At 42.2% G+C, this 12,232-nt stretch overlaps 1 protein-coding gene across 1 annotated transcript; it reads left to right on the top strand.

Annotated features, from left to right (window-relative positions):
- Positions 1-17: 17 nt before the first annotated feature.
- FBXO7 (F-box protein 7) lies at positions 18-11,596 on the top strand. The gene is made up of 9 exons (XM_015863647.2): positions 18-340; positions 1,573-1,870; positions 3,193-3,420; positions 4,658-4,799; positions 5,673-5,756; positions 6,877-6,969; positions 9,036-9,212; positions 9,847-9,884; positions 10,095-11,596. The coding sequence occupies exons 1-9, from the start codon at positions 219-221 to the stop codon at positions 10,491-10,493; spliced, it is 1,581 nt and encodes a 526-aa protein (XP_015719133.1). The 5' UTR covers positions 18-218; the 3' UTR covers positions 10,494-11,596.
- The last annotated feature ends 636 nt before the right edge of the window (positions 11,597-12,232 follow it).

The raw sequence follows: 12,232 nt of genomic DNA, 5'->3' as shown, positions 1-12,232 counted from the left end.
GGCGGCCATCTTGGCACACCGAGCAACCGCTCCTCGGGCAGCGGGGGCGGGGCCGGCCGGAGGCGGAGCCGGCCGGGGGCAGAGGCGGCGCCGCGCCAACCCAAACACCGCCACGCCCCGGCAGCCCTTGCGCCCGCTGCCCGCCACCATCGTTAGCCGGCGGGGGCCCGCTCGGAACGTCAAGCGGGCGGAAGCGCGGCCCCGCCGGCCCCGCCGCCATGAAGCTTCGCGTGCGGCTGCAGAAACGAACGGCGCCGCTGGAGCTGGAGGGGGCGGAGCCAACGCTGGGGGAGTTGCGCGCGCAGCTCCGCCGGGCCCTGCTTCCAGCCTGGGGCTACAGGTAGCGCGCGGAGCGAACCATCCCGCGGCGGCGGGGGGGCGGCCGGGAGCGGGGCCGAACCACGCGGGGTGGGGTCGGGGCGGCCCGGCCCGTTTCTCTTCCCTAACCCACCCCTGGCCGAGACGTGGCGCTGCCGCCCCCTGTGGGGAGAGGTCCGTGGGAGCTGTGCGGGGCCTGGCCACGGGTTGGGAGAGGCGTCCTCTGTCGCACGGGAGCGCAGTGCGAACGGTTGTGAGGTGAAACTTAATAAAAACTTAGAAAAAGTTTTGCTCCAGTGTACCTGGAGAGCGAATCGGGGGGGAAACTTCAAACTGTAATTATTTCCTCACTTTTGCTGTAGTGTATTGCTGAGTGTTACTGAATGACAGAATTGTAGGGCTTGACATTCTGTACGGTGTGGTGGGGACTTCTGGAGATCATCTAATCCAATGCCCTGCTAAAGCAGGTTCCCTACAGTAGCATATACAGGAAAGCAATTGGGTGGGTTTTGAGTATCTCCAGAGAAGGAGATACTCCGCAACCTTTCTGGGCAGCTTGTTCCACTGCTCTGTCACACTCACAGTAAAGAAGTTTTTCTTCATGTTCACGTGGAATTTCCTATGTTCCGGTTCGTGTCTGTTGCCCCTTGTTCTGATGCAGGCCACCACTGAAAGGAGCTTGGCCCCATCCATTTGACTCTTATCAGCATTGATAAGATTTCCCCCTCAAGACTTCTCCAGGTGGAACAATCCCAAGGCTCTCAGCCTTTCCTCATATGGGAATGCTCCATGCTTTCCATCTTCTCAGTGGCACTCTGCTGGGCTCTCTTAGAAGTTCCCTGGCTTTCTTGAACTGGGCTGCCCAGAACACAGTACTCCAGCAGGGCAAAGAAGAGAGGGAGGATGACCTCCTTTGACTTGCTGGCCATGCTCTTTGCAATGCACCTAGGATGCTGTTGGCCTTTGGGCCACAAGGGCACACTGCTGGCTCATGGCCAACCTGTTGCCCACCAGGGCACCCAGTTCCTTCTGCTGCAGAGATCTTTTTCAGTAGGTCACCCCTCACCTGTTCCAGTGCATGCAGTTATTCCTTCCCAGGTGTAGGACTCTGTGCTTGCCCTTGTTGAACCTTACTGATAGATTAGAACCCAAAGGAATAACATTTGTAGAACATAGTATGCTTTTCTAACTATACCTCTGTGTACAGCTACTCAAATGCAGCTAACCATATTTCCTTATTCTGTTATTTTACAGTTCTGATACAGAGTTTTCAATAACGTTGAATGGGAAGGATGCTCTTACAGAAGATGAGAAGACTTTAGTTTCATATGGGATAGTTCCTGGTGATTTGTTATGTTTATTACTAGAAGAAACAGATGCCAAATCCAGCCTACCTCCTCCCTCATCTTCTAATCCTCCCTCACTTCAGAATGGTCATGAGATATCCACCTTAACTCCCAAAAGTCAGGCTGACAGTCCAAAAGAAGAAAGGCAGAATGAAGAGTCTGACAACCAGAAATCTCAAGCGGAAGCTCAGAAAAGTGACAGTAGGGTAAGCACGTGAGAATTGACTTGACAAAAGACAAAAAATGAGGTATCTTACATCAGGTGATGCCCTGCATATCAAAGAATTGCTTCAGAATATTTGACTAGTTCTGACTGTCTGATAATGTAACCAGTTATTTGGATGGAAAGCTGTCTCCATCATTACTTGTTATGTCCTGGTTCCAAGTTCTAGTGCCTCAGTGCTACCTTGAAAAAAATTACTTGAGGTACCACACAAATGCAGCAAATACTGAAATATCACTCTCACGTTGAGCATGTGTGATTCCATTCTCGTGGTTATAGCAGTTTTCTAGGATTCAGATGGCCTGCTTGGAATGAGAGATCTGTCTATCTTGTGCATGAAGTTTAACAGTGCTAAGGTAGCATTGTGCTTCAGAAGTGTACATTTGTATGAAGCCACAAACCTGTTTCCAGTTAATAGACATGTCTTATGCATGTTTTGCAGTGATTTGTTTGTGACTGTAGATAGAACAGTTAAGCAGACAACTGCATCTGCCAGCTGCTAGTTGTGTGGTGAAAGTGGTTTTTCTAGAAGAGACCCCTAGGTGCCGTGCTGCTTGGTGCCTGTCTCATTATTTGATTTTGTCCCTTCCTAGACAGGAGCTTGAGAAGATGTTTATTTGTTCTTTGATTTTGGATTAATTGTCAAATACAAAATATCACTCGCTCCGACCTTCATATGAGAAATATTGCCAAACATATGTATAAGGTATTGTTTCAAAGTACAGGAATTAAGATTTAGGATCCAAAGAATTCTGAGTAGTGAAGGAGAATGTAGTTGGACCGTTGTCCCATTGATTCTTGCCAGGAGCAAAGCAGCATTAGTACATTGGTGCTGTGGGCATGCAAGCCCATGCAAGAAAGGAAATGACAATAAAGCCACAGTCTTCTTGAAATGTCAGCAAATGCTTTCTGTTAATGATTATTTTAGCTATTTAAGCCTATTGCATTTCTAAGGAGTCTGAGTTAATCATGTTGGTTTCTTGCTATGCACGTTGAAGTACCACAATAATTGTTCCTTTAAGTGTTGCAAGAATTCTGACAAATGTTTAATAATTTATTATCAATTTGCAAGAAAATGACAGACTTTTTAAATGAAAGACTTGCATTACAAGTATTGAAAAAATACAGAGGCTGTGTATATAATCCCAGTCTCCAACTGGGATGCTAGAAAACAGAGATGAATTGAGTCGGTAGAAGTTACATGGAACATCTGTAGTGTTGACTTGGTGCCCATGAAGACTGCCAGACAGACAAGCAATTGTGATGGTATAATTTTCTGCATGTATCTCTTGTTATCTCTTGAAGGCAGGATCCAGCCTAGAATTTCCTTCTGGATTAGTCCCAGGAGATGTTGATTTAGAAGAAGGTACAGGTTCCTATCCTTCCGAACCCATGCTGTGCAGTGAGGCTACTGATGGAGAGATTCCGCATTCCTTAGAGGTGCTCTACCTTTCTGCTGAGTGTACCAGTGCCACTGATGCCTTGATTGTCCTACTACATCTTCTCATGATGGAGACAGGCTATGTACCTCAGGTAAGTACACAATGTCTTGGTCAGTGCAAGTAAGCTGTAGAATATTACAAGAACCTGTAATGCAAGATGCTTCTAGAGGTCTGGATCAGGCTGTGTGTATACTGTAAGCAGCCCAGTCTGCTGAAGTGTCAGCATCTCTAACTTGACTGGCGAGTATATCTTAAGGCTAAACTCTAGAGCAGATTTTCGGGGTAAAAGGAGAGGCTTGCCTCCATGTTCCTCTCAGTCCTCACCTGGAACTCACCTGATAACCTGACATTTCTGCTTTTTACTGTTAAGCTTGTGTAGATGTGCTTGGATTGTGGCACTTTGTTGTAGTGCTTTCCTCAACGTAAGTGTCATCTCAATAGGGTACAGTTCAAATGGTGGCTAATAAGGTCTAGGGCTGCCTAAGTATTAACTTACATCATCTTCAGCAGGGTTCAGTTAGGCTTTAGAATCACTAATGTCTAGAGCACCTACAGTTTTGTCTCTGTCCAGTGAGCTCATCTTTTCCGTTTTCATGTAACTTGCATTAGGTGTTTACTATTATGTGACTAGTGTCCTGTTTTCCTTGTGGTGCTAAAACCATATGAAATTAGTTTAATTCTGTTTGGCCAACACCAGTTAACATTATTAAACAGCACTCCCATAGGCTGAAGTACTATCCAATGAACACATTCCCATAGGGAGCAGAATTTATTAATGTCGATTTGTGGATTTGAAAAGAAGGAATGTGATTTTTGTGCAAGTTTAAGAGGAAAGAAAGAGAGACCCTGCTTGTCCTCGTGGTTATGTTGCATCTCTCTGTGAGATAACATCTGATAATTCTCATACTGAAATTGAAAGGAAAACAGTTAATCCACTGAGATTTTCAAGCTATGACCTTCAAGTCCTGTCAGAGATCACAGAAAAGGTGCAATAAGACATTTTAAATGCAGAAAATTATCATATATTCAGGAGTTTTCAGAATGCTGGAGTGAATGGCAGAGTGAAGTATAGACTTACACAGTGACTATAAGTCTACACGCTGAATAACCTCCCCAGAAACTGGCGCAAGACAGAAATTGCTAAACTTCCCTTAGATTTGCTGTTAGTATTGAGGAAAAAAGTATGTGCTCATGCAGTTATAGTCTGTATCATAATGCAGATTGGGACTAAACTAAAGATTTGAATTCAAACACAGTTCTGGCATTTTCAAGTTTCTAGTCCTCTTTTTCCATTTGAAGATATGACGGTATTTTCTGTGTATTTTCAGGGGACAGAAGCCAAGGCAGTGTCTATGCCAGAGAAATGGAGAGGGAATGGTGTTTACAAGCTACAGTACACGCATCCCCTTTGCGAAGAGGGTTCTGCTGGTTTGACTTGTGTGCCTTTGGGAGATCTTGTTGCTATTAATGGTAAATTAGTAAAGTTTTATCCTGGATATAGGTTGCTAAATATCACGATTGCTTAGCAAGAGAAGACTTGCATAAGCTTCTTTGGAATCACAATGTCATTATCCAGGTTGATAAGGCAGATGCCACTTCCTGATGCTGGAAATTCTTGGCATTTCTTGCCTCAGTATCAGCTTTTTCCTTCTCTCTAATGAGAATGGAATAATGTTTGGGGAAGTCAGTTAGCTTTTTCATTACAGTGTTGTAAAAGTATGGGTTTTATCTCGTTTCATGGGAACTGTGTTATACCTGAGTAAATACTAAAAAGAGAGAGATTTAATCCATTTTATTTAGTCTCACACTCTTTGCAAGACTTAAGCCATTTCTAGACTACATATTTCTTTGTTCTAGTGTGTGTTCTTTTTTGTCCTGACTGAAACACATGAGCATTCTCACTGTGGTCTCAAAAAGCTGTTTAACTCAGAAAATTAAGAGAAGTCTGTTTATTTTGAGGCAACTTCCATATCTCTTGGTAGCTTTTGATTGGTTTGTTGCTTTTTAGTTGCTCTTTAATGTTTGATTTAGCATTTGAGCAATTCCTTATTATGGAACAGATATTAAATTGGAATTCCATTCTAATTTCAAGGTTTCTTTGATTAATATTTGTAGACATATATTTGGTTATCCTTTGCTATTAGGAGTTCAGTTTTTATTTTTTCTGAAATTTCTGTGTATCTAACTGCTGGCTGTCATTGGTATTTTCCTTGACAGGAGCTGGTAAGGGAGAATAGTAAAGCACCTCTGAGAGTAAGGCAGTGATGAAGTGGTCTTGGCTGTCTCTCAGTATGTTTTCAATTTTGGAATATCATTTTTTTTTTCTTCTTCTTATGTTTGCAGCAACATTAAAAATCAACAAAGAGATTAAAGGTGTGAAGAGAATACAGCTGCTGCCAGCATCCTTTGTTTGCTTTCAGGAACCAGGTATGCGTGAGCTATAATACTGATAACAGTCAACTAGGAAGTAGGCAAGTGATGCAATAGTGGGTAGGAATAGTAAGTGGAGGACTAAATAGGAAAAAAATAGCAAGAAAGAATAAAAATACAACCACTGTTTAGATGGGTTATTGCTTTATGGTAAAAGGAATTCAGAGTATAGCCATTTACTTGTATTTTGCTGCTAAAGTAATTCAAATTTCTTTGATTAACTGAATAAAGAAAGGATTTTGCAAAGACTGACTCATGCTTTGTCCCAAATGCCTGTTATTTCTGAGGTTCTAAATGTCAGTGTAAATTTCTGAGGCAGCAATGCTGGATTAGACCCTCTTTTTTTCTCCCTGCTGGCTCAGGACTTTAGAGGCTGGTGATACCTACACTCTTACTGTGACAACGTAACTGTTATCTGTGTTATAAAATAGATGCCAACCACATAACTCTCTCCAGAATGACAAAATCAGAGAAGTACTAAGGTGGGGGAGGAGAAGGACAGATGGATGTGGATCCTTTGTCAGCAGAAGACTGACTAGCCTTTTGTTTTACAAGGCATTAATGAACCTCTTTGTTGCCAGTTGAGGATGACTTGGTGTCCTACACTGTGTCTCTCAGATCTCCAGTCACTGATGTAAGAAGCTAGTCAAAAGGCTCTAGAGGAATAACTGAGCACTGACGTGTCCAAGATAATGGTAGAGTCTTCTGGCTCCTCTTTCCTAGGATAACAGAATGGAAAAGCACTCTTATCTGAAAAATGAATGTAACAGACATTTACAGCATAGGTGTGTGCCATCTGAGCTTTGAAATCTGATCAAAGAAGGTCTGACAGCTTGAGAGCCAGTTGGTTTTTGGAGAACTCATGTATTTCTCATAATGGTGCTTTTTAAAGCCATTGGGTAGCCTAGCCTTACCATGGAAGTAGGCTGGAGTTTCTCAAAAAATTGCTATTCCATACACACTATCCACATACACACACTAGCTGCAGACCTGGGCCCACCAAGATGACAAACAGATCACGGTTTTGTTTATAAGAAAGCCATGGTTTTTCTGCTCTTGCATAATCATTGCATTATAACCTCTTGAAATTAAGCTTTTTATCTCTCTGATTTGATAGAAAAGGTTGCGGGTGTTTACAAAGACCTTCAGAAATTATCTCGTCTCTTTAAAGACCAGCTGGTTTATTCTCTTCTGGCTGCTGCCCGACAAGGTGAGAGAGATGATACTTAATTTTTGCAGATGGAAGAAAGGGAGGGAGTGTATGCAGAGTCTTGAGGGAGAAGTGTTAGAAACAGTTCAGACAGCTGCTCAGTGGTGGGTATGTGGAGAGTAAGAAAAAAATGGACACTCTAAAGAAATTAGATTAATCTTTGTATTTTAAAAGAAGTCAATATAATGATAATTTCCCATCAAAAGTCAGAGGGCACCAAATCCAAACTGTATGATGGGTGTGGTAGGACAGTGCAGCCAAGACAGGCAATGTACTCCACTGTCTTTAAACTGGTATGGGGCCTGACATAACCATGATGCAAAAGAGTGGTTGTCTTTGCTGTCCTGACTCTGCAAGTTGGAGCCTTCAGCTTAGTTAGCATTGTGATGTAGCAGTCAGCATTGATGGTTTGTCCATGTCTTAGGAAATCCAGGAGGATCATCCCTTTCCTCACTTTGCCCACTGAGGGCTGCACCTTGAACTTTTTTTTAATGTGAAATTCATGTATCACTGCTCTGTGTACTGCTGTTTTGACTCTGTCTCATAGTGCTGACACCACATCTCATGATTGAGAATGGAACAGGAGGCTGTCACTGTCAGTGTGGTATTGTTGCAATGGGTCCTCACAGACTTGTATAAATTGTTTTTTTCTGTTCCTATGTGAGCCTTGGTGGGGCCCACCTGACACAAACGTCTCAATATTCTAGTGTTGCCACCATCTTTTCTAACTTCTTGAAGGTGACACTCAGCTCTGTACATTGGTCCCTGGAAGTAATCCACTGATTCACATGGATGAGCTGATAAAGACACTCTTCGTTTCATTATGTGACAGCTGTGTGTGGCCATGCAGAACATGGCTCTTCTTTCACATCACAGCTGTTGCCTCACTGTACTCACACCTAATATTTTGTCTCCATAAACATTCGGCAAATGTTGATAAATGTCAGTGGGTGCAATTTTTTTTCTGCATGGAAGAACTCAGTACCAGACTTTTGCTTCATCCACACTTCTGTGTCAGACACCATTTTGTCAGACCGCCCCTCTGCTGCCATCTGTTGGAAAGCAACAGCATGTAACAGCATATTGGTGGGAAAGCTCAGCCAGTAGAACCGGTTCAACAGAAAGTTCAACAGTAGAACTGCAGGCATGTCCAACCCACATGCTGCATGCAGCCTGGCATAGCTCATACTGCAGCCACCCCCTACTCTACATCATCATGGCAGGCTCTTCCTGTTATGTTTGCGGCCCGGCCCAGCCGTGGGCATGCACTCATCTCTCAGTAACAGCCAAACATCAGGGTGTGCTTGACACTAAGCTGAAACCAAGACACAGGGGGCACGGTGCAGTGCTAATTGAAGTTATGGCAAATGATTATAAGCATTTTGGTGCTAAACTGTCCTGTGAACAATGACATATTTGCAGTTTTCTGTTTTGATAAAGGAGTCTGAGATTCATCAAATTTTTTCATGTTTGCCATTCTCCTGTTTTCAGTTGACACAAATACGTTACCTGTGAATTTTCACATGGAACGTGTAAAATTGCAACCAGATATTGATTGTGTCTCTTTACTAGACTTTTCTAAGACCTATCAGCAGTAGGAAATCAGGCTTTCTGTGTATAGATACTGCTGTAAAAGAGTTCAGCTTAGTATTCTGAAGACACAGTGGAATCCGTAGACTTCAGTGCGGGCAAGTTTTATGTGAAACATATGCTGTGCATTTGATATGTTTTTTTTATGGACTCTTGTAATCAGGCAGACCTTTTTCCTTTGGCCTTTGTTCTGTAGCCTGCACACATAAGCATGCGGCATGTTTCTTAGGTTAACAGCAGTCACTGGTGTTCAGTGTAAAGTACCATTTGGCCTATTTCATGAACTCATAAACATACTGCAAGGTGGAAGAGATCAGTATTCTAAGAAACCGTGTCCTGGTGCTTTTGGAGACCCGTTGTTTAACTGAGGCATCAAAAGGGAATGATCTAAGGGAAAGGTTATGATGTCTTTCTTTTCTTCAGGGTCATCAGCTTTGCACCATTTAGTTAATTCTTCTGTGTCCTCCACTTCGTAGCTCTGAACTTGCCAGATGTCTTTGGGTTAGTGGTCCTTCCTCTTGAGCTGAAGCTTCGGATTTTTAGACTTCTGGATGTCCGTTCCCTCATCTCTCTGTCTGCTGTTTGCCGTGATCTTTATGCAGCTTCAAATGATCAGCTTCTGTGGAGGTTTATGTATCTGCGAGATTTCAGAGGTAACGGTGATACACATTTTCTTCAATTTCATTCTCGTGTGAACAGGGGTAATTAGGTCTTACGTTTTGATAAGAGGTTGCTCAGGTAAGCAGTCTTGATTTTTAAATAGTGGCATCAAATAGAGTCATTAGTGATAGTGACCAGTACAGTGGACTAGATGTAATTCAGGTGGGTATTCTGTTTTCTGTCATGAAAAATAGTAATAGTTATCTGAGCCATTTCTCATGGACCATATAGTTCTGCCCATCATGTGGTAGAACTTTGGTTGTTTTCATCTGTTTCTCTTGCTACTTAGATACACTTGTTATTGCAGCTATCTGAGAGTGAAGAGAAGGGATATTCCTGCTAGAATTCCTCACAAGAGACTGAAGAAAAAGGTGGTAAAGGGAAGTGCTATTATAAATCAAAGATGGGAATAATATTCCTGGGATTTCCTAGGAGTTTCGGAGATGGTATTTTATATAGAATATGAGTAGATTATATACTGAATGGTCCTACAGCTTTATATTTTTTTTAAACACATTATGTATTGACCAGAGATGTTTTTTTCATCTCCTGCATGTTCCCACAAATCCTTGGCATAAATGCTACTTAAAAGAGGTTGCTCATTTTGATTCTGTGCTTCTCTTGTAGATCCCATTGCAAGGCCTCGTGACACTGACTGGAAAGAAGTAGGTGGCTTCTCTATATAATCTCACTGAGATTAGTCTACATGGGAGAAATTCAGGGCAAACACAGAGACTTTGGGAAGCTGTAGTTTTGAGTTAAATTTTAATTTAAAAGTGTTCTGTAAACACGAGTTGAGTTTGGTTGGAGTAGGGGAAGATGAACATCAACAAGAGACTTGGTGAACCTTAAAATACCTTTGTTTCTGTCTGCAGCTATACAAGAAAAAGTTGAAACAGAAGAAGGAGGCCTTGAGATGGAGGCACATGTTTCTGCCCCCTACACCTCATCCAATTCCCTTTCATCCCAACCCATTTTATCCTAGTCCCTTTCCTCCCAACCCATTCCCATCAAACCCAATCTATCCCCCCATGGTCATTGGAGAATATGTTGAGAGACCAACGCTTCTGTATATTGGAGACCCAATTAATTCACTCATTCCTGGCCCAGGAGAAGCACCATGCCAGTTTCCTCCATTCAGACCACATTTTGACCCCATTGGTTCCTTGCCTGGAGCAAACCCTACACTTCCAGGACGAGCTGGTCCCAATGACAGGTTTCCACCTAGACCCAGCCGGGGCCGCCCCACGGACGTTCGCCGTGCGTTCATTTGATTGCTGCTTTCTCCCTCAGTGGATTTTCTAGTTCCTGAGCTTGCTTTCTAACTGCAGGACCTTGTAAAGCCAGGCACTAACATCTGCCTTCTCCTCAGATTGTTGCAAGAACTTGTTTGCATGGTAATGTTTTGACCCCAGAGTTAGGGTTTGTTTGTGTTCTGGTAATAGTGCAGTACCTGGCACTAAGGTCTTTTTCAAGATGGGCTGTGACTTAGAACAGTACATGTTGTTTCCCTCCCACCTCTCTTCTTCAATCACCTGTGGAGTGCTACTTAGAGACTAGAAGGATACTGGCTAAGTATTTGCTTCATCAGATAAAGAGTATCTTTTTCTGTCTTATTTGAAGAGTTTTTTTAATTTGCCAGGAAAAAAAAATATTTCGTTTCAAATCTACCTGGCTAATGATTTTTCTTAACAAAAACTCTGCCACATCCCACGTAGAATGGGATCCTACCACTGCTATGGTAGATGTGTTTTCATAGATTATTTTTCAGAGACGTTTTCCTTTTTCTGTTAGGTAAAAAGCATTTTTATGTCGTTACTTAATACACAAAGAATACAAGGAAGGGACTTTTTGTTTTAAGTGGAAGAAATTAGAAAGCAAATCAGTTCATTTTGCAAACAGCTGAGTGAACCCATGCTGCAGGGCAACTCAAAGCCTGAACAGAAGCAGAGCAATTTTACAAAGAACCAGCAGCAAAACATTTTTACTTTTTCCTTGTTTGAACAGGTTGACTTTACAAATAAGTAGCTATAGTACATGGCCGCGTTTACTGTGTGTGAACTAAAATGGATGCAAAAATAAGTTTTTCTGCCTGCCTAACTATTTAAGGAATTAAACAGGTTGACCCGATTGCAGTGGATGTGGCATCACAGCAGGAGAAACAGAACCAGTTCATACTTCAGTAAATTCTGTTCAATTGCACTAGAGCAGTATCAAAAGTTATCTCGACGGAAGAAAACATGCTGTGGCATGTTAGAGCTTTTCAAGTGTTGTCTCGTTAACTAATGAACAACTAACAACATCGCTGTTACAGTTTCCTGATGAGATCTGCAGTGTCATACTGAAGCTCAATTAAAGAAAGACTGGAATAACTAAACTTTGCTAGAACTTTTCATTTCTTATTTTCCTTCTTTTTAAGATGGTTTGATCTCGGTGTTTCTGAAAACGTAAATGGTACCGATGACTGTTGTGACAGCTGATATTGCTTTCTACAATCCTTTTGGAATTCAAACAATGGCAGTGAATTACGTTTCCTACTAAATACAAGCTGTTTCATCAGTAATACTTCTGTGCTTTTTCAGGTGATGTTTCAGTGAGTCATCTTTTTGTTTTACACATCAGCTGACTTTGGTTGGGTCAGGAAGTTCTATTAACTCTGGGGGAGTAAAATAATACTTTTTTGTTTGTTTGATTTTTGCTCTCAAAAGTTGTATTTCTTGTTTCTCTCTCTTTTTCCACTTCAGAGCAGCAGCAAACCAGTGCAAATCCTGCCATGATTGATCACACATAAGTATCAATAGAGCCTGAGGGCAGTGGTTCAATATCAGAATGAGCCTTAACTTTTTCCTAGTGTGGTTGAATTGCCTTGTTCCAATGGAATTTTCATTTAAGTGTATAGTCAGGCATTGTGGAGCTAACAGTGATTCTTCAAGGGAAAATGGAAGTCTGCACTGTGTGTGTCTTGCACCATTTTGCCCTTGTGATGTGTCCTTCAGAAATGCATCCATAATAC

Source organism: Coturnix japonica, chromosome 1, assembly GCF_001577835.2.
Source record: "Coturnix japonica isolate 7356 chromosome 1, Coturnix japonica 2.1, whole genome shotgun sequence".
Classification (NCBI taxonomy): domain Eukaryota; kingdom Metazoa; phylum Chordata; class Aves; order Galliformes; family Phasianidae; genus Coturnix; species Coturnix japonica.
This window is presented reverse-complemented; position numbering and strand designations above follow the sequence as displayed.